General features: G+C 55.4%; 1 protein-coding gene across 2 annotated transcripts in view; it reads right to left on the minus strand.

The window, feature by feature from the left end:
* Positions 1-21,831, minus strand: part of CRHR1 (corticotropin releasing hormone receptor 1) — a 44,347-nt gene extending 22,516 nt beyond the window's left edge. For both annotated transcript variants that reach the window (XM_079134985.1, XM_079134984.1), the window contains exons 1-2: positions 21,494-21,831; positions 2,429-2,516 (exon numbers count right to left, since the gene is read on the minus strand). In XM_079134985.1, the coding sequence (XP_078991111.1) occupies positions 2,429-2,516; positions 21,494-21,526 (121 nt within the window). In that variant the 5' untranslated portion in view covers positions 21,527-21,831. The remainder of the gene's footprint in view (positions 1-2,428; positions 2,517-21,493) is intronic.
* Positions 21,832-22,183: the final 352 nt, after the last annotated feature.

Below are 22,183 nucleotides of genomic sequence, written 5' to 3' on the forward strand. Positions count from 1 at the left end.
ACTAAGTAACTGTTATTCATTATTATTATCATTCACTACCTTAAGGCCAGAAACTGGAACTGATGATCCCAGGTCCTTGTCAATCCTCACTCCATTTGTCTGTGATGTTGTCACTTGGTCATTTTATCACTTTCTGGCATTGTCATACCCATGCCATGATTTTAGGAGTTACCAAGTCTGTGATGGCCACACAATGGGCCTCAGCCCTAGGGACAAGCCTCTCCCTGCTCCTGGCATGAAGCATGTGAGAGGCCCCCCAAAGGTCCCGGCTCAGTGCCAGCTGCCCCAGCCAGAAGCCCATCCATCTGTCCCAGCCCCTTGGCCCCACCCTCACCATCTGTCTCCACCAATGTCCGTGGGTTTGGGTAGGTCTCGGCATCATACGACAAATGGCCCGTTACCAGAGGCTGTTTGGAGGGTGATGGATGGCACACCATGAAGCCAGGCAGGCTGCGCCGGGGGTGGGGGCACCCGGTACAGATCACCAGGGAATGAATGCCATTCATCAAGGCCTGCTGCTGCCAAGGACAGGTGACACCTCGCGGGCTCGGGGATGTCACTCCTCTTGAACACAACAAGCAAGTTAATGGAGCCTGACCTGGTACCCAGGCACTTCCCTGCGCCTCCTCCCTCCCACCTCTCTCTTTGCTAGAAATCCGGCCTGGCTGGGCGCCAGTCTTCCATCCCCACAGCCCAGCTCTGCAGTTTCGCAGACTGATGCTGGGCTCCCAGCGCCTCCCCAGGGTTAATGCTCATCCCACCCTAGTCCCTCCGCCAAGCCCACCTGTCCTTGGCGCACCCTTGCTTTGGCTCAGGGTACGGGCTCTTTGCCAGCCCTCAGAATCTCTCTCAAGACTCACCTTGAAACCCCCTCCTTTAGGAAGGCTACTTGGACTCACCCCATCCCTGTCCTGCCTTTGTGCCACCTCCACTGTCACGAGCAGTTGGTGGCAGGGACCTTCCCTTCTTTCCAGCTATACAGAGAACACTTCTAAAAAGCCAGCTGATGCAGGCAACCATGATCATACCCAGTAGTGGCCTGGTACTCTGCAAAAACAGAGCCACAGACTCAGTGCAGTTGATTTGTGACAGGCCCTTGAGGCCGGAGTCATCCCTCCCTTTACAATCAGGCAAAGCCAGGCTCAAAGGAGTTAAGGACATGCTTGTCCCTATGGTTACCTGTCCCCCTACTCCTAGCCAGGACATGACTGAGCCCTCGCTATCACCAGCACAGGAAGTCAGTCTGCCTTGTCCGCACCCAGTACTCACTCCTCTCCCCCAGCCCTGGCTGGTGAAGGAACAGCAGGCCAGGTGACAGCTGCCCTGGGTTGCAGAAGCCTCCTGTCCCTGCAGGCCCAGCTGCAGAAACTGATGCCTCCTGACCTCTGCACACAGAGGACTCCAGTCCACTTCTCTGCCAGCACATGTCTCCCACTCCGCCTTAAAACACTCGTGGACTTGGAGACTGTGAGCTCCCCGGCCACCTTGCATGGGCCCGCTGCAGAGTAGGGGCTCAATTAATGAATCAAGGAAAGCCTTGAAGAGCAAACTAAATCACCACGGAACAGTGAACCTCCCAAGGACCCTCAGCAGCCTGGCAGTAGCCGTCCCCAGGATGGTGCCCAGAGTTAGAAAAGGCATGGCCTCAGGAGCCCAAAGACCTCAATTTGGGTCCCAGTCACTGACAGTGAGGTCCTGGGAGAGTTAAGAAACTATTTCCCACCTCAGTTTCCCCTTCTGGATGAAGGTCAGGTTTTCAACTCTTGTGAGGCTAAAATAAGCTAGTAGTACAACAGCCCCTGGTAAGCAGCTAAGTTACGCATGAACATCATTTGCATTAACAGCATTTTCTGTTGGGGGTCTAAAGCTCCATGTTTCGGAGCGCGTCCAGAAGCCTGGCTACCTGCTCAACTCGGGCTCCAGCACTAACTGGTGCCGTCTCTGTGCCTCAGGTTCTTTGTTTGTCACATGAGGACAACAGCAGCCACCTCAGAAGATCACTGGGCACACTGGGTTAACATGTCTCAAATTCCTTGAGTTGTGCCTGAAGCACGGTCAGCAGCACGTGTCGGGAGACTCTGGGCACTTTTAGCAGCAGGAAGCAGCAGCCTTCCTCCCTCACCTGATGTCCCCGAGTCACAGCCTGGCAGCAGGGGCTGGGACACCCTCTCCTGTGGCGCACCCTAAGGCAGGTAGGTGACTACTTGCAGTACTTGCCCATGGCAGAGGGGGCTGGCTTGCTAGTTCTCTTTCCTACCAACCGGACACCCACCTTCAGCATCCTCCTCTGATGTGCTCAGAGTCCGAAAGGGGGAATCTCTCTGCTGTCTCTGCTCCCAGGCATGGCTCTGTGCGCAGACCTTGGGAGTCCCAGGGCGGGGAACACTGTATTGACCTTGCATCTTGCAGAAGAGGGTGGGGGACTCACCAGAGATGTTGTTGGCCAGGGACAGGTTCTCGCAGTTCTGGTCCTGGAGGGAGGTGGAGACAGGGTTCAGCCCCAGGAGGAGAAGGGCCTGCAGGCACAGGGGGGCAAAGGACACAGTCAGGTGGGTGCCATGGTCAGCCTGGCCTGCTGCTTCCTGTCTCTGCTCCTTTCCACCTCCTAGATCCAGGTTCTTCCCAGCCCCCACCCCTAGTCTCCTGGCCCTCCTCCCTTGCATCCTCTTGGTCTGGAAGGTCTGGAGGTGCCCTGGAACAGGGGGCCTGGAACAGGGGGTGGTTAGAGAAGCAGCTTGACCTCCCAGAGACTCTGCCGGAGGAAGCCACCTCAATCACCATGGATCCCAGGCATGTACACACACACACACACACACACACACACACACACACACACACACACACACACATGCACACACACACACAGCCTCCCACGTGCCTGATGGGCTCCATGGGCTCACAGACCCTCATTAGCACAACTCTCTGGCTCCAGAGCAAAGGCGCTGCTGACCTCTTGTTTAATGAGCTGCTTCCTGGTTCTGCTTCCCACCTGGCTTATTGCCAGTCACTATGAATGGTGCAGAGAGGTGAAGGGATGAACACGCTGAAAGACGGCTGCCCTGTTGGAGGAGAACCTCTGCTCTTTAACCTCTCCTAAGGCTCCACTCTGATTCCAGAATTTCAGCCTAGCTGGAAGGGGAGGGGCATGGGCCCATAACTGGAGGGCTGCCCTCCTTAAACCACAGGCAACCACTACAGACCCTTCCCAGAGGTCGTGCTCCCTACAGATTTAGTCTCTATAGGCCTGGCATCCAGCCTCAGTTTCACTGTGTCACCACAGGCAGGTTACTTGACCTCTCTGTGCTTCAGTGTCCTCATCTGTAAAATTGAGTAGACCCATCCCCGACCCATCCCCGTCTCAGGCTTTTAAATAGTGCCCATGCTCCTTGAGAGCAAGGCTTTTGTTTTGTTTATTGTACTCACGTTGTTGAAAAAATTAATGAAAGATATTGGATTTTTAGTATATAACAGGCTCTCAGTAAGAACAGATTGATGACTTGAACTTCATGGTGTATATTCAGTTAGTTGTTTCTCCTGGGGTTCCACTTCAAGGGATTAAGTTGGAGGGGTCATGGTAGTGCTACTCAGGAAGCTCAGGCAGGAATAGCAAAAGTTCAAGGTCAGCCTGGGCAACTTTGTGAGACTCTATCTCAAAATAAAAAGAGCTGGGTGTGTAGCTCAGTGGTAGAGCGCTTGCCTGGCATGTGTGAAGAAGCCCTGGGTTTCACCCCCACTACTGCAGAAAGAACAAGGAGAAAAAGCATTGTGAGTGTGGTGGGGAGCTTTGTAGCTGGGTGGCTGTGGGTCCCAGACACAGTGACCTGCAGAGCTTCCAGGCAGGACGTGAGCCTGGGACTGCTCTCCTCCTCACCAGCCCGCTCCGCTCCTCTGCTCTATTTCCTAGGGCCCTCCCTCTGTCCAGAGGTCTCAGGCCCAGCCCATTTCTGCACCTGCTGCGAAGCTCACTGCTGAACTCAGGGCCAGGCTCAGCCTGGGATTCCGCAGCAGGAACACAGGATGGGGTGGGGGTGGGGGTGACCCCTCTGCTAGTCTAGTCAGTGTCTGGGAGGTGGTGCTCTCCAGCAGCGTGCGCCCTCACAAGGGGCACCCCCTGGATGGGGGTGAAGTGGGTGCAAAGTTTAAGGGGTGTCAAAGTGCATTCTACTGTCATATTTAACTAATTAGAACAACAACAACAAAAACCTTAGTAGTCAGGATATGTCACGTTTAACGCAGTTTTTTATTTTCTGCAGTGCCGGGGATAGAACCCAAGGACTTGTGCATCCCAGGCAAGCATTCTATCTCTGAGCTACATCCCCAATATTTTTAAACAAGCTAAATTAATGCAACAAAAAAATCCATGATGAACAAAACATTAAAAATTGTGTTTAAAATCACGTTATATTGGAACGTGGGGCAAAGGGAAGAATTGGTAATAATATCATAACATTATTTATGGTGATTACAGAGGCTTTTGGCACCGCCTGACTCTGGAGAATGCCTTACTGGATGCACCCTCGGCACTCGGTCACAAACCCTCCCAAGCTGCTCTCCACCCACACACTGCCCCACCCACGGCTGCCCAGGCCCCCTTCCCCTGGACCCCTGGCCCTGCTCACCCTCTCTGGACCTCAGGGCCTTCCCTCAGTCCATAAAAGCAAACTTTAATTCCACTTTCTTTCATTTGTCCCTGTTTGAGCTGAATCCGATTCTGTCTGTCTTTTTCTAGGGGCTGACTTTCTATGCTCACCTGCCGGGAATGTCCTCCCGCCTCCCCCAGGACCTCCTCGCCCTCCAGGGCACCCCTTCTCTCCCCTTCCTGTCCCAGTGATGCTGCCAGGCCCTACAGTCCTCCCTCCCAGGTGTCATGCAGCACTTCCACTTCTGGTCAGCGCCCATCCTCCTCCTGCCTCCTCTGCAGGAAGCTCCCCTTGACCCTAACGGTGCACAGGGTCAGGTTGTCCCTTCAGGGTCAACCTGTGTGCTTTGTGGGCCTTGTTTACTCCTTCTGTCCTCCGTTTTTATTGCACCAAGCGTCAGGCTCCCAGGTGGCCCTAGTCCTGCTGGCCATCCTTCCTGTGCCCGGCACACAGGACCCTCACAGAATGGCCTGGGGTCAGCTAACTGGCTGCCGGGCCTCCACAGGGATGGGAAGAGACCCATTCATCTCTCCAGCCCCAAGGAACTTCGGACACTTTATTAATCAGTAATTAAACTTTGCAGTCAGCGGAGAGGTAGAGAGATTCCTCATTTTCCAAGAGGCTCCTGCCGGGAAGCAGAGACAAACCTGCTCTGCCTGCTCAGCACTCAGCGGGGGTCCAGGCTCTGCTCTGTCCCCAGGGATGAGCAGACCAGCTGCTATGGCCAAGGGCTTCTTCTAGAAGGTGACTAGGAAACTCTGCCTTCCGGGCCTTACCGCTCCCATGATGCCCGCGTCACCTGCACAGACGCACTCACAGGCAAATCAGAGAAAACTAGAAACACCCACTGGAAAATCAGCCTGGCTGCAGTCATGCCCCCACCATCCATCCCCGTCTCTAGACCCTGCTTCCTGCTTCTGCCTTCAGTTCCCCTTGAAGGCACATTGCCATTAGTCCCAGCACGTGTCACTTCCCCAGCACACCAACCCCTCCTTGTGCCTGCAGTTGGTGACCCCTCTCCAGCTGCCCCTTCCCCTGGTGAACTGTGCATTCCTCAAAAGGGCCCCTCCCCAAGCCTCCAAAGCAAGGTGACGCGGTTACCCCTTCAATGTGCCCCTTGTCCCCAAAGCATGAGCTGGGCGGTATGCTCAGGGGGCTCACAGATGGGGGCCTTGGACTAGCCCTGAATATATCAGAGCCACCTCAGTACCAAGCACCCCTGGCCCACAGCTCTAATTAGATGGCAAATGTACAGGTGTACGTTCTTATTCTTGCATGCTAACGTCCTGCGGTTTACAGAAGAGCAAGCAATTCCAGAATCATCATAAAATCAAACCAAGTGCCACACAGCAAAGGACTCGAGGGCCCCTGGCTGCCTATCGCCCTGACGCTGTCTCCTTGAAGGTGCAGGTTACCAAGCCATGTCCTGCCTAGTGAGGACCCGCGATGCATTATGCAAAGGAAGATGCTCCTTAAAATTCTCAGACCAACCCTTCCTCTCTGGAAAGGTCAACTCTGGAGCAGAACCTCTGCCTGCGTTCCCTCTTGTCCTGCGTGCGGAAGGCTTGTGACGCTTCTGGCTTCTTCCTGAATCACTTCCATGGGAAGTGCAGTTTTCCTGTGTGTTTTCTCCACCAGCTGCTGATCTCTTCAATGACAGTACCATTTTCTTTCCCCATTAACAGGCAACTACTGTGCTGGTGGGAACGGACCCCAAAAGTTTCGGGGGTATTGTTTGTTTCCTCTCAAAACGGAGAATCTGGGGTCCACAAACACACAATGGAGGAGGGAGTGTGAGCGCCCTGGAATTAAAAGCGGAATGGTGTGTGCAATAGAACCTGTTTCCTGGGGAGGTTCATCACTTCCTCTACTTCTCAGCAAGGTCTAACACCCCCCAAACAGCAAGAGCTATGGCTGCAACACATGTTAATGGGTCCCATCCGAGGTCCAGGCCCCCACCGAACTGGACATGCCACCCTGTCTTAGATCAAGACTAAGTGCTAAGAACTAACACTTGCTGGGACCCCCTCCTGGCTGGCTTCTCCCCTCCACCATGAGCCCTAGCTACTGGCTGTCTTTCCAGAATCGTTTTTGACAACCCAAGTTTTCAGCACTTCATGAGATTTGCCATTTTCCAACTAGCAGAGAAACCAAAATGGAACTGAGAACGTGAAGCTGGCAGAGCACTAGATCCACTCTCTAGCTAATTTCCCACTCTGCACCCCAGCCTGGCAGCCCCAAATAAAACTTCTTATTTTAAATCTCTCCAAGCCCTTCCCCCCCACTTTGGTACTGGGAATTGAACCCAGGGACATTCTACCCCAACCCTCCCCACATTTTAAATTTTGAGACAGGGTCTCACTAAATTGCTGAGGGTTTTACTAAGATGATGAGGCTGACCTCAAGCTGGCAATCCTCCTGCCTCAGCCTCCTCAGACCTAATCTCTCCAAATCTTGAAGGTTAAATCAGAGACAGACAAGGGCCTACTGTTGCTCAAAGACAGCTTCACCTAAAATGACTGTCTGAGGAAACTGTGGGGACCTGACACGAATGCGGCACTGGGCTGCAGAAAGCAGACAAGGTCCCATGCCCCCTATTTTATAGCTGGATTCCCTGAAGTGCTGAGAGTCACAGCTGCTCTGAGCAGCGAGCAGGGACTGGGCTCTGGCAATCTGATCCACGTTTGCCCTTGAAGTAGATGAATGAAACCGGGGGCTGGTGCTCTGGCCTGGCCAGGTCCCCATTGGCACAAGGCACAGACAGGAGAGAGGCACCTGGGAGAGGGAAGTGGCACAGGAGCCCAGCAGGGGTGGGTGGCTGCACTGAGCCTGACAGCTGCCTCTTCAGCTGCTTCCCACGCCCCACCCCACCCCAGGCCACACGGAATTGAAGCTGCCATCCCAATTCCCAGCGTGACTTTGGCATAAAGGTTAATCACACCCGGAAAATGCTTATTAGAGACCATAAATAACTATGTAGCTGAAGCTTAGTTTGGTCTTTAAGGCAAAAAAGAGCAATTTCCTTTGATGGGATAATTCGGTGATTAACCTTTTGGGGAGGGTCCTGAAGGCACACCAGAGGGAGGGAGGAAAGGAGGGAGGGAAGGCCGCAAGGCAGCTGGGGCTGCCCTCCCACCTCCTGAAAGTCCCTGAGCAACGAGAAGGGCCTGCCTTCCCTCCCCTTTCACAATGAGCTCCCAGGCTCAGCTGGGCAGGACCCCAAAGCCCTCTGGGGCAGGACAGAGCTGGCCTGACAGAATCGCAGCAGCCACAGTGCTGGAATGACCCTCTGCAATTCCTCCCCCTCCTGCTGAGTTCTGAGCCCAGTCCCACCACCCTACGGTGTGACTCTGGGTGAGTCACCTGGCCCGTGAGACTCCACCTCCTTTTCTGTGAGGCAGGGACAATGGAGCCTCAATCCCCACCCCACCCCGCCAGGCAGAGGAAAGAGATGCTCCTGAAATTCAAACTCCCCAGCAAGTGTCAGCAAGGTCATTATCACCTCCAGGGTGCCAGAGGCTGGCCACCTCCACCCCTGCTGCCTTTGGGAGGGGTTTTCAGCTTAAAAGGAAAGTTGGTTGTTTGTTTTTAGAGCCACCAGATTTGGCGATCTCCCCAGCTCCCTGCAGGACCGGGATTCAACATTCAAGGAATCCAGGACTCACTAGGTATGTGGTTTGGAAAAAGGGAAAGAAATTCAGAGAGGCAGAGAAGGACAAGGACAATGCACAGAGACTCACACGAGGACACACACACACACAGAGCGAGTGCAGGGGAGCATGGGCTTCCGGAGAAGGGGAGCCCGAGGGTGGGCAGGGTAGCCATGGACTGTCAGGAAAGAGAAGGCCTCCTGGGCACAGGAGGGCCCTGAGCTGGGGTGGGGGCGGGGCAGGGCTCTCAGACACTGGGCCGAGCTGGGTGCATAGGCCTGAGGTGCCAGGGTCGACGCCAGAGCAGCACACTACCATGTGCTCATGGATGGAGTCACTGGTAGGGAGGTAAATGAGGCCTGGAGAGGGAGAGGGACAGCCCCAAGTCTCTGCTTAGTAAATTGGGGATGGAGCTGGGAATTGCTGCCTTCCTTGATGTGAGAGAACGTGGGGACCCAGACTCAGGGATCCCCACAGTGTGGCCAAGATCACAATCCTCCTCAGTGGCTCCCCTAGAGGCAAGCTCCCCCCCCCCGCCCACACTGCCACCTGCTGGTCAAGTTCCCAGGTCCTGGGCTTTGGCCATTCTGGAAGTCCTGCTGGGCGCTGTGTTGGGTAGCCTGCCTTAAAGCGAAGCCAAGAGCAGCACATCTAGCGGTGCAAGAGAGGAGCGGTCAGCGGTCATAAATCACAGCTTCTTTACAAAGCTGTCTCCCCTGTTGCATTTAAAACCCAGAGTCTGGTTTGCAGAAATGAAATGTGCAATTGACTCTTCACAACCTGTCCAGGTCTCCGAGGGATAGACCTGCAGTCAGGAACCCATCAAACGAGAGGAGGGAAGGGCCCGCCTGCCGCTGCAGTCTGCACAGCGCCGAGCGCCAGAGGGGTGAGCCGGCAGGAGCGCAGCTGTGCACCGCAGGGGCAGGACCGAGACCTCGGGGTGCCTTTTTTTGATTCATACAGAGGTGCCCCAAAGACCAGCCAGGGTAAAACTGGCTAGGCACAGCGGGCGGTGATGCCACCTGGCTCTTCTCAGCCCTCTTGACTGTGTAAGACTTTTGTCCCCAAAGTAGACCCTTCTCCTTGTCCCTTCCCAGGTCCTTTTGTGACAGCCACGACCTGTCCCCACCCCAAGTCAAAGAGCCTGTTCCTTCCCCCCAAATGCATGAGCAGTGAAAGGTTATTCCAGGCAGGCAAGAAATAATTTATTGTTACATTTAATTAACTTAAATTGCTGTTGTACAGAAGAGAAAAAATGGAACGGAAAACCTCCTGCCTACAGTGAAGGGAGGGGGTGTGCCTGGGTGTTCCCCGCCTCCAGGCCTTCTCCCCGGCCCTGAGCTCGGGGCGTGTCCTGTCCCCACCCCTCCATCCCTGCTTCTGCCCACTCCTGTCCCTTAAGGAGAGCTCCTGGCAGGGCTGGACCTGTGGGCCACCTACTTCACCCGCCCCAGGGCAGGGATGGCCTGACCCCAGCTCTGGAGTTCACACAGGCCACCCGAGGTGCCGGGAGCATGTCCAATGGAGTTATGAGCTCCCGAGGGCAGATCTGAGTCTGCCTATTTCTGTGCCCTCAGAGGGACCTGACCCAGTGTAGGCCTCCTACAGGTCAGTGAATGAGTAAATGACTGAATGAACAGATGGCCTTTTGTTTTCTACCCCTTAGACCATGGAGTCCCACATGGGCAGTTTTTAAAATTAATTTTTTTGGGGGGGTCTTTTTCCCATATTTTTTACGGTGCATTATAATTATGCATATTCCCGACAGGACATTTTGATGTTCACTTTTTTTCCCTCTTTTCCTCCTGCCCAGAAGGAGCTCCCTCTGCCTCTAGATTTTTTTTTTTTTTTTGGGGGGGTTGGGAGGGAGCTGGGCATTGAGCTCAGGGGCACTCGACCACTGAGCCACACTCCCAGCCCTATTTTGTATTTTATTTAGAGACAGGGCCTCACTGAGTTGCTTAGCACCTCACTAAGTTGCTGAGGCTGGCTTTGAACTCACCATCCTCCTGCCTCAGCCTCCCAAGCTGCTGGGATTACAGGTGTGCGCCACTGCATGGGCTCCTCGGGGGTTTTGATTTGTGCCTGGCTCCTCACCTTGGCCTCCAGGAGATGTGCTGAAGGAAAGTGTTCTAGGGCGGGGAGGGCCGGTCCCCTCCGACTCTGACAAACTGGCGCTGGGATTCTGGTGAGGCGCTCCCCCACCCTTCCTTGCGTCTGTCCCCAGGGTTCTTTCCCAGTTCTGAATATGCCCTGGTCTCAGCACTCACAGGACAGCAGAGATTCACCCTCTCACCTTGGGGCCGGAGAGATCCACACTGGAATCTTTTATTTGCTCCTTCCTACCCGTGTGGGGTTGGGCAGATCACTTAACTTCTCCTGCCTTGGTTTCCCCATCCACAAATGGGCTCATAGGAAAAAAAACATTCACACCCCCAAGCGCTCAGAGAGATTGGAGCTGAGTGTGTGCGCTGAGTGCCACAGAAGCCACCTCTGTCCCGTGACAAGCTGATTCTTTTCTGACTCGGCCCTCTGCCCCCAAATGCTCCTTGATGGGCCACCCAGGGCATGAACAGCCACTTTCCATCACCAGTGGGTTCCCAGGAGCTGGCGGCTACCCACTAAAATGGGGCACACCACCCGCTCCATGAGGGCACACTGTCACCGCCAGCCCCATCTGGCCTCCTTCTCGGCCTCTCCTGAGCTCACTCCCTCCGCCCTTGGCTGGGTTCACTCTCAGATCCCTCCAATACATCCTCGTGGTCCCTGCCTTCTGGGCCTCCCTGCCTCTCCTCCGCCCACCTCCTCTCTCCCCCTCCTGCCTCCACTCTTCTTCCTCCCTCCCTCCTACCTGCCTGGTAACAGAGCCTGTGAATTTTCTCTAATCCTCCCAGTCCCTCCAAGTTGGATCCGTTAGCATCTCCCCACTGTACAGATGAGAAACCCATGTGCACGGACATGGTAACTGGGCCCCGGTTGTTCCCATGGTAACTGGAGGGCCGGGGGTTTGCAGGACGACCTGCTTCTCTGCAGTCCCCGCTGCTTTCCTTCCCCCTCCCCATGGTCACCTCTTCGCAACCTGGATCAGGCGGGTATGGGCTTCCTTTGCCTCTTGACCTCTGGCTCCTGGCTCCATCCTGGCTCCCTGAGAGCTGGCGGTGGGAATTGAGGGGTGGACACTAGGCAGACCCTGTCAGCAGGGGGGCTCGGGAAGGGCTAGGGAGCTGAAGGTCCTCCCCCTGGAAGTTGCACAGCTCTGATCCGTGAGTGGCTCCCACTCTGGGAAACCTTCCCTGAGGGGTTGGAGCATAGAGCTGAGGTGTCAGGACAGCTGTGGAGACACCAGCCAGGCAGGCTGTCAGCCGGGGTTCTCGATTAGGCTGCTCCGCCAACTGTAAAGTGGGGGGACTGTGGCCTGGCCGGAGGAAGACGTCCTGGAAGGAGAGTGGCATTTCAAAAGAGAGCCAGGAAGGAAGAGGGAATCTGTCCGCCTCTGGGAAGCTGACTGAAAAAGCTGAAGGGTCTGTGGCTGTTTTTCCTCTCGACACCTGGACAGGGAGTTAAAGGGGCTGCTGACTCAGAGACCGCTGAGCAGAGAGACGGAGGGCAAGTGTGAGAACAATCGTAGGACAGGCAGGGGCCTCATCCTTTGCCTGTAAGTGTGAGTCAGACGAACGTAGAAGTTTCCAGACAGTACTCGGCATCTGACCAAGAAAAAAGAAAATTCCATTTCTCAGCCCCCACCCCAGAGATTTCAGGTCCGTAGGCCCAGGGGAACTCAGCAATCCTCATATTTTTTAATGCTCTCTGGAGGATTATGAAATGATGCCAGAACTGAGGATGGCCGAACTAGCTCCGTGAGACTCAACCAGAGGTCATTTTGTCCCCCTGAGAACACTGGGCGTGAGTGTCTAGAGACACCCTTGGTGGCTATGAATGGGGGGTGGGTACTGGCATTTAGTGGTTAGAGGCCAGGGGTGCTCTAAACATCCTATGATGCACAGTGCCCCCTCCCCAAAAGGGCTGCCTGGCCCCGCACGTCGGTAGTGCTGATGCTGGGGATCATGCACCCAGGGAGGGCGCAAAGCTCTGAAGCCACTGGCCTGCTTGCCCATCATATTCAGGGAGGAAGGAAGACATCTGGGGAGACCTCAGAAAGAATGAAAGAATAAGAAGCCCTCAAGAGGCCCTGGGTTGCTCTCTACCTGCAGGTGCGCTGCAGGCCTTCGGACCAGCCATTCCTCACTGCCTGGCTCAGTCTGAGGGCAGGGGACAGTGGAGGGACTCTTCCTGGTCAGAGAGGAGGTCCTGCCTGGTCAAAGCCTCCAGGGCAGGGTGTGCATGGGAGACCAGGAAGGGGTGAGAAGATCTGCCTGGGGACACAGCCAAAGCTGGGGGGTCAGGAGCAAGGGCAGGGCGTGGGCAGCCCCTCCCTAAAGTCAGCCAGCATCTTGGAGGGGACAGCTGACGTGGGCAAAACTGGGGACAAGAGGCAGAACCTGTGTAGGCCTGGGTCCTTGGAGCTTTAGGGGAGCCTGCCCCAGAGGAGAGGCTTCCCTGGCCTCACGAGGGTCCTGTGACCCACTGAATGCTGCCAGTCCTCCCCCTACCTCTGTGACAGGTAAGGGTCACAGAGACAGAATGAGGAGTCGTCTCACCCAGACCCCGCCATCAAGGGGGGATTCTGCACAAACCAAAGAGAGTCCTCCTTCCCTGCCATGGGCTCTTCCATTTCAGTCAGCCCAGCTTCAGCCGCTACAGTCACCAGATCACTCAAGTCCCTACAACCAAGATAGACAGGTGCAAAGGACGTGGCTGGAGGACCGGACTCATGGGAAGTGAACCAGGGATTCGGGCAGTTAATTCTGGTCCCTAAGCAGGGCTTCGGATCAGGGCTACTGAAAGGGTGGTCAGGACCAGTTCCACGGGTCAGGTGTGCCAAGTGCGAACTGTCTGCTACTGGTCCACAAGGTGATACGCACAAAAATTGAGAGTAAGTGTTTGGAAACTTCCATGTGAATTTGCCCTTGCTATGACATCCCAGCAAGTTGTCAATAAACTCGTCTCCTTGAGCAGGGTCTGGACCAACTCAGATGCTGTCACGCTTGCGAGGTGAGTCCTGCTGTGCGGCTGTGCAGGAGGACCACAGGCTGGCCTGCTGCGGGCCGGAAGGTCCACTCTCCAGCCAGAGGAGTGTGTGGCACTGGCCCAGGAGGGAAGGCCTGGTGGGGCAGGGGGACTCTCCCCGACCCCAGTGGAGTGGGGAGGACAATGCAAGCAGCAGGTCCTGCTCTTTGGCCTTCGGTGGGGACAAGTCCCTGCACAGGCATTTCCTCCCTTTTTCTCCATCATGGTCTAGAAAGAGGACAGAAGCCCAGAGAGGTTATTCGACTTGCTCAAGGCCACCCATGCAGGAAGTGGTAGAGTTGGCTCTCACCCCAGGACTTCTGCCCTGTCAGCTCTAGGGGACATGCCACTCCTGGGCTCCATGTTTCACAGCCTGGCAGGAGCATTCATGGTCAGTCCATGAGCCTGACCATTTGGAGAAAAAGGACCCCAGAGGCTGTCCTCTGCCCCCTGTAGGCAGCTGGAGGGCTGTGGTGTGGACTGAGGGACAAGACACCATGAAGGAGAGAGAATGCTGGTGCTCTGCTCACCTCTGCTTGCCTGCTACTTCTGTCTGCAGCCAGCAGCAGCAGGACAGTGGGGGGGGGGGGAGCCTTGGGCTGCCACCAACCCACCTGGTGACCGAAGCGCCTGGGAGCTCTCTCTGAAGACCCCAGCTTCTGAGAAGTTTCTTGCCCCTTTGTATCAATGCCCCTAGTCTCCTCTGGTGATGTCATCCACTCCTGCCCAGAGCCCCTCATGAAGCACAGAGTAATGAGGGACAGGGAGGATCACGGCTGGCCCGGAATCTCGGACTGCTCCTAAGCCACGATGCCATCAGCATGAGGCTGGATGAGCCCTGGAGCCGTCCCCACGTGCAGCCGAGGAGGGCCCTGTCTGTCTAGCCGGTCCTCTGTGTGTCTCCTGTCACCACAGCACTGCCAGGTGCACAGACAGCTGTTCATCCAGGACTAGAGCACAGACAGACCCTTCATTAAAGTCAGTAAATATGGTACACCTACTGTGTGCACAGTTCTGGATTAGATGCTGAGCACACAGAGTCTGTTTGCTTTTTTATTTTTTGAGGGACACCTCCTGGCCCGGGCAGGGCTCAAAATCGATGATGGGAACAAGGGCTCGGGCTAGATGCAGGCAATCAGGGGTCCTTATAGAGTCTGCTTAGTCAGAGTTTTAAGCCCCCCATGGGGGCCCCATGCCTTTGGAAAGCCCAGGCACCCTATGAGCTGGAGCTTACGGCAGCTGGGGAGGGGGCGTGGAGACAAGGAACAGGCAAAGGCACATAGGAAAGAGGTGGCATAGACCAAAGGGCTTCGTGGAGGAGGAAGCGGATGGTTCAGGAAGCTTTGCTGGGTGTGAACTGGTGCAGAGGCTGGGGAGAGAAGTCCCGCAGGAGTGACAGCAGGGTCAAAGGCAGGGAGGCACAAACTCTGTGAAGAGGCTGGGGCAGGAGGGAGAGCAGTGTGAGGGGAGCAAGACTCCAGCGTCTGCTCCTTTCACTTCCAGAGCGGCATGGAGGACTCAATGGGGTCACACAGCGGGCTGGGCAATGGGAGCCGCTCTGGAAAAGATGCACCTGCCAAGGGAAGCTGAGCCGCACTGAGGGAATGGGCAGGGGCCAGCAGGGCTCCAGTCAGGCCTGGGATTAGAGGCTGACAGTCTGTGGAGCAGCCCAGCCGCCCGACCGTGCTGAGAGAAGAGCTGGTGACCACGGAGTAGACTCTGAGGGGTGGCAGGCAGGGGGACACTATGGCAAACACTGCAGAAGTAGCACATTCCTAGTGGACATGTGTGTGTGTGTGTGTGTGTGTGTGTGTGTGTGTGTGTGTAAGAAACAGATGGGGGATGCTCACTAGGGAGCAGTGAGGACCACAAAGGCAGCAGGCTCTGTGGCTTCTGTCCTCTGCTGCTAGAGTGGGGGGCCCCATCCTGGGGCAATGGGGGCGGGGGGAGGTCCTTCCACCAGTGCACCAGCCTCTCCATGGAGAGAAAGGGGTTCCAGCAAATCTCTGGATAGGAATCAGGGCACATGTTCTCTTGGGTGCTAGGAAGAAAGAAAAAGCAAGAATGACCAAGACGTGCGAGTCTTTTCTTTCCTTCCTCTTACCTCTCTCTCTTTAGCTAGTGGTTTCCTTCTCTGTCCCACCTGGAGCCTCTCACGGTTAGTCAGTTTGTCTGCAGACCTACATCATCTATAGGACTAAAACTGTCCACCCTGAGCAAGCCACGGGCAGAGGCTAGGCTGCTGCTTCTGAGAGCCCAGTCTTGGGAGGACAGTGCCTTAGAAAGCCCTGGGCCTCTCCTCTGCCAGTCCCTTCCTGCCCAGTGACTTTCTCTTGTAGCCTGCACAGCCTACCCCTCGTCCCAGGGCCCCTCTCCTTCTCTGCCCACAGGCTGCCCACCCAACTCTGTCTGCACAGTGGAAGGGGCTGCTCTGGTGATGGCTAGTACCTGAGGCTCTGCTGAGCTAGGAAGACCACTGAACACACCTGGCAAGGAGGCCAGGAAAACAGGGTAAGTTGCAAAGGGAGACGCCCCCTCCCCCACATGCACCGGGGCACTGCTGCAGCCCCAGCTGTCCCAGTCTTTCACCCTTTGGCTCTGTGTACCTGCCAGGACATGGACCAATAAGATATCTGGGTCTACTAAAGGCCCTGAACCCCCAGCACTTGAAGGCTCAACCAAGATTCCCACTATGCCTCATGACAGCCCCAACACCTCTTAGCACTCTGGTGGGCGGACTCCAAACTTGTAGACAAGCAGCTGAGAACAATCCCCACCTCTCCTTCAGCAGCCAGGAAAGAGCCGCTGGACCAGTCTGGCTAGTTTCTCTCATGGGCCGCCAGACTGGCTGGAGGCTGGGAACAGGCTGACAGGCCCGGAACGGGGGTAGAGCGGGGTGGGAAGGTGGCAGTGGCATCTTCCACACGGCACACTCCACAAACCCCACCTCTCAGCCACTTCGGGAGGGAGGCTGCACCAGCAGGGCCGGGGGTGGGATGGGGAAGAGTACCCTAAACATCTTCCTTTATCCCAGAAGCAGTTTTGTAAGTGCTGGGTGGGCAGCTGCCAAGAACATGCTTGGCTAAAGCATTTGAAGCTGTGGTCTGCATGCAGGGACCCCTCTCCCAGAACAAAATCCTGCCATGCCCATTTCACAGAAAAGGAAGCACTTGTCTGCACTGACAGTCTGCTGCCTCTGCCTCCTTCCCTTCCTGCCTTTCCACTGTGTTGGAGCGGACCCCACTTACTCTGAAAACAAGTGCTCAATCATCAGTGGCCAACAGACTCCAGCTAGTTGTTTTCAAAATAATCATTTGCATCAGTGAACTCCTCGTTTCTCATTAGCCTCCCTACAGGTCTCTCCTTTTTTGGGTACTGAGGTTTTAACCTAGGGATGTTTGACCACTAAGCTACATCCCAGACCTTTGTTTTAAAATTTGACACAGATCTCACTAAATTGCTGAGGCTAGCCTCAAACTTGTGATCCTCCTACCTCAGCCTCCCAAGTCTCTAGGATTATAAGCCTACATCACTGGCAAGAGGAGTATTTTTAAAGGGCTCAATGGTATTACTGGTAGGTACTTGCCTGACAGGGGCTTCCAAGAATCTTAGTGGATGGGAATCATTTAACAAATTTATTCTTTGATTATAAAACTGCAGCTAAAATCTCCACTTGGCCTCATGTCCCAAATAGGATCACCCTCCCTTTTGTTGAGACTGTGGATGGCTAGGATGGAGTCAGAGCTGGGAGACATCATGCCAGTCCTCTTTTCTCTGAGGAGGAAAGAGAAAGGCCTGGACCACCTCCTGCCAACCTGCCCTTCCAGCAAAAGGCAGGAGCTTCAGGTCTGCAACTCTACCCTCACCAGCATCTCCAAATCACTGGGGTGCTGAGCTGGTTGTTTGCTGCTTTCTGTTTTCATTTTAATAACCACAGTGGGCGTAAGGGGGAGTTCTACTCCCTTCTGCATCAGAGATGGCTTTTCTGCTAGGGTGGTTTAAGCATCTCTCAGCTTTCTCAGTTTTGACAAAACACCTGTATCCCGCAGGAACAGTGACGACTTTGCTCCGATTACACAATATTAAACAGAGGAAGTAACAATAAATCCCTCTGTCCAGTCCAGTTTCTTAAACACCTACTGTGTGCAATGGATCTTTAGGCCCAAGATAAGGACCACCACAGGGACAAAAGACAAAGGAACTTCTGTCTGTGGCTCATGGCCTGACAGCAGACCTGTGGGGTTTAGTGTGTGTCACCCTCAAACAACGTAGGCTCTGCATGGTTGAGATCCGAGTGCCCTGGATATGTTCTTCTCAACGGCTGCAGTGACTTATCTTTTAGCACAGGGAAAATGCTCAAGTTGAGTACAGTGAAGATTCCTGCCCCTGCAAGTAACTGAGAAAGCAGGACCCCTCCTTCCCTTCAGGGAGTCGGCCTGCTGTCTTCTTTCCAGAGCTGCTCCTTTCCTAAATGGAAGCCCCAATAAAAGCTTTGCCTACATGTTCGCTTGCCTGACTTGATTTCATTTCTAAAAGGTCCCAGGGCCCAGCACCAGGTTCAGTGCTGAGAGGGACGAAAGACAGCAGGAGAGGCCGAGGCCCAGAGGGAGCACTTAGGTCCCAGTACCCTACACCAAGCTCCCTTGGCTGGGAGGAGGCAGAGCTGGTAATGGAATCAGTTCCGTGGCTCTTGCCATGGGAGGTCACAGCCCTAAGGGGTGTTTGGAAACAGACCTGTCAGAGAGATGTGAACAGGAGTGATGTGAACAGGGAGTCTTGTTCAAAACCCCCGTTTGCAGAGAAACTTCAGCTCAGAGGGGAAAGATGACCTACCTAAAGTCAGCTGGAGGCAGAGCTGGAACCAAAGTCGGCTTTGCTGGCTCCCAACTTAATGGTCTTTCCATCCCTTTAGCTGCTGAAATCTTCAGCGCTGCACCTCACCCCACCGTCTAGGCCATACCACAGCTGGGGCTCAGGTTCCCGGGTTTGGCAAGAATCATGGGCACATGGGTGGTGCCAAAGGGTACCTCTGACCCCCAAGCTCTTTCTGGGGCTGACCTCAGCTGGCTGCTGCTGCTCTCCAAGGAGCCAAATATTAGCAAGGGTGAGAAATAGCTCTTCCACTTGAGCTCATTCTCCTGGGCTCTGGGTCAGTGCCCTGCTTTTCCATATCTATTCGCTCCCTGAGCACTGTGCGACCCAAGTCGTGTCCCTCCCTCGGGCTGGTCATGTCACCAGAATGGCTTGGCTGCTTTCAGTCCCCTTCCCAACTTTGCTCCCACTCTGTTGCTAGGCCAGTTGGCACACCCCACAGCACCCATGCCCACCCCTAGCACCTTTCTGCATTACTCAGGCCTCCTGCCAGTGCCTCTCTTGGAGGCCGGGCTCCACAGTATTTAAGCAAAGAAATAACCTGGAAATGGCCCAAATGTGTGCCCATGTAGGATGGCAAAGTACATCCACTCACGCGCGGGAACAATCTCCCTTTGAAGGCTTAGGAAGTACATGGGACAGACTTGGACTGACAGCAGAGAAAGGGCTGCCCCACAGCCACAGCTGTGCCCAAACCTGTACTTGAGAAGAGGACCCACTGGGATAATTTCCATAATGATAACAGCAGCTATATTAGGAGAGTGAGGGCACAATAATTTCCCCCCTGGCTTCCAAACTTTGCCTAATGTGGTTAAATTGCTTTTATAATAAGGACAGCAATAAAATCCACTCCCTCCCCGGCAGTCACTCTCCTCTAAGAGCCCAGCTAGGCCTGGCCTTCTCTACCCCTTACGGTCACCTGTCATCAGAACACAGATCTCTCCCAGGAAGAGTGGCAGCTGGTGGGTGGGTGCTGGGGAGGTGCTCACGCCGTCTCTGCCTGGGGTAGGGACAATATCTCATCTTTCTCTTCCTCATTCATGAACACACACACCTCATCTCTCACATATTCTTCCCCCCCACCGTCTTCACACCAGTACAGCGTGAAGCCCACACTAAAGGCCCCAGAGTGGATCCTTTCCCGACACTGGCTGACTTGTTGGGAACAGAGCTGGATTTTGGATTAACTCTAAATCCCCTAGATTCAGATATGCAAACTGTCCAAACTACCTGCACTCGCATCTGGCACACATTCAGGGTGAGATTTAAGTGGCTTACAATATTTACTGATAAAGCTAACAAAACAAAGCCTTTGATCAGAGTGCCTGGGTGTGAATTCTGGCTCTGCCACTCAGTCACCCATAAGTCTGTGACCTTGAACAAGTACTTAGCCTCTCTGTGCCTCAAGTAGAATCCTAGTTTTCAGTACTGTTATGAGGACTAAATGATTTAATATTTACAAAGCAGCTAGATGGATGCCCGGAAATTTGTACATGCATCATAAGCATCCCCATTCACTCATTGCTACTCATTCATTCCCTATTTATTGAGCACCTACTGATTTCATCAGGCCAGACATAAGAGGCATACAACCCACCATCTAATGAAAACAACACATGCACCAGAAAAAAATAAAAATAGAGAGAGACTTTCTTTTAAGAAAATGTGATCATTTTAAACAGAAATTTGCACACAATTCTAAGAAAGGCCTGAGAAAGAACATGTATCTATTTCCATGTAAACTTGAAAAAATACCCAGTGTTCAATCCTTAGAATCCATTTAAAACACTGAATTCTGATTTGTGAATTTAGACTACGCCTTTGTACACAGGAGGCTTTGGAAAATATTCCCACTCAATGCCATCTATTCAAGCTCCCTGGATGTTTTTCTTCCTACTTCTTTTGACCGTGTCCCCGATCACCTAGAAAGTAATCTCAGGGTTCATCCTGCAGGTAATGCGTGGAGGAGGTGACGTGGGTTCAGTGAGACCAACCCTCAGTTATTTTAAAAAACAACTTGTAAATATTTGGCGAGAAGAGAAGGCGGTGAAAGCCTCTCCCAATGGATGAACCAGCAGAGGCCGAATATTTAAATATTGATGGTTTTAACTCAAACCGCTTTGTGAGCAGGTACACTGTACAGTTGGTTGGTAACAAGATTGTCAATCGGTAACCTTCCCCCAGATCCACTCAAGTCTTTGGAATATAAGTCGCTTTTGAATGCCGTGAACTCAGCCACCGTGATGTCTCTGTTTGTGGCCCAGGCAGTCCACGCCAACCCCGCAGAGTCCGGAGATCCGAGCGAGACGACCCCAGGCAAGCTGCTCGCCGAGCTGCCCAGCGGCGGCGCGGAGGCCCACCCACCCACACGCCCACCTCCTCGGCCGCTGACAGCTTACGTGTCTGCACCCAGCAAGCCCAGGCGCTCAGGGATGTGCTCCGCGCGGGCAAGCGGCGGCAGTCACTAGCACCGGGCCCGGTAGTCGACCCCCTGCCCTTCCCAGGGCTCCACCACTCGCGGACAGCCCCTCGCCGCCCCCGAACTTCATCCCGCGGATGCTGCATTCGCCGTCTGGCGACTTTCCTAAACTCCCGGCGCCGGAACAGCTAGCGGCGCGGCGAGCTGGAGAGCCAGCATTGCGCGCCGGGGCTGCGGTGCCCCGCCGATCCGCGCACCGATACCATCCGAGGCTGCGAAATGGATCAAGGGCTTCCAGTCGCGCAGGCGACTGTTACCTTGATGGACTTGGGGCTTTCGCGGAGGGACGGGGCAGGAAAAAGTGCCCAGGACCAGGACCCAGGGTGGCTGACAAGAGGGTGCTGGGATGAGGTGGGATATGCACCTCCAGAGCCTCCAGTGCCGGGGCTGGGGTCTGCATGGAAGGAGTGGGAGGTGGACTCAAGCTCTGGTCCCAAAGTCTACGCTGTTCTGGGCACAGAGCGGGTTCCCCGGGTGGGCGGACCCCTCCTCCGCCAACATCCCGGCGCTTGGCCACAACGGTTTCTTTTTCCCCCGGAGTTCTCCCTCTACGCACCCAAACCTGGCCACAAGGTTCAGGGAGGAGGATTAGGCTGCCCCAGCTTCCCTGAACCCCCGCCCTGCGCTCCAGGCGCCCCTCCCCCACCACACCCGCAGCCCACGCCTGTCCCGCGCCGGCCGGGGGCTGGCGGCGCCGCGCTCCCGGCTGACCCGCTCGCTCTTACCTTGACCAGCCGGAGCTGCGGGCGCCGTCCCATCCTCGGGCTCGCTCCGTTACCGTCCTGGATGCCTGGGTCCCTCGGACATCTCAGAGGGGCCGCCCGCGGTTGCGGTCTCGGGCGACGCAGAGTGGGCGGTTGGGCTCCTCTGTCGCCACCATGCACCGAGGTACCGAGCTTTGCGCTCCTCAATCCCGCAGCCCGGCCCGGCCCGCCTGGCCCGGCGGGCTTTCGCTTGCCCTTCCCGGGCAAGTCTGGCCGCCGTTTTGCGATTCAGCCCCGGCCGGCGCCTCTCGCCCGCCCGGAGCCCGCCTCCCTCGCGGTCCGCCCGCTCCTCGCCTAGGCTCCCCGCCCCCTCGCCGCGCGCGTCCCCTCCTCTTTCTCCCTCCGCCCCCCTTCGGTCCCTCCTCCGCGCCTCGCCCCTCCGCTTCCTCCGCCCTCTCCGCCTCCTGGGTTCCCTGCCCTTCCACCCACCGGCTCCCTGAGCTGACCACCCCGCTGACCACCTTTCCTTGGACCCCGGTTTGCGGCAGTTGGTGGGGTGTGTGGCAGTGGTGGTGGCCGCCGTAGCTCCGGGAGCACAGGCTGGAGAAGGAGGGGGCGGGAAAAGGAGGCAGCCTCCGGCCTCCTGCCTCCTGCCTCCCGCCCGGCTTGAGATCGGGACTAGGGGAGTCCAAGAGATCTCGGGGGCACTGG

The sequence above is a fragment of the Sciurus vulgaris genome (genome assembly GCF_902686455.1).
Source record: "Sciurus vulgaris genome assembly, chromosome: 3".
NCBI lineage: Eukaryota > Metazoa > Chordata > Mammalia > Rodentia > Sciuridae > Sciurus > Sciurus vulgaris.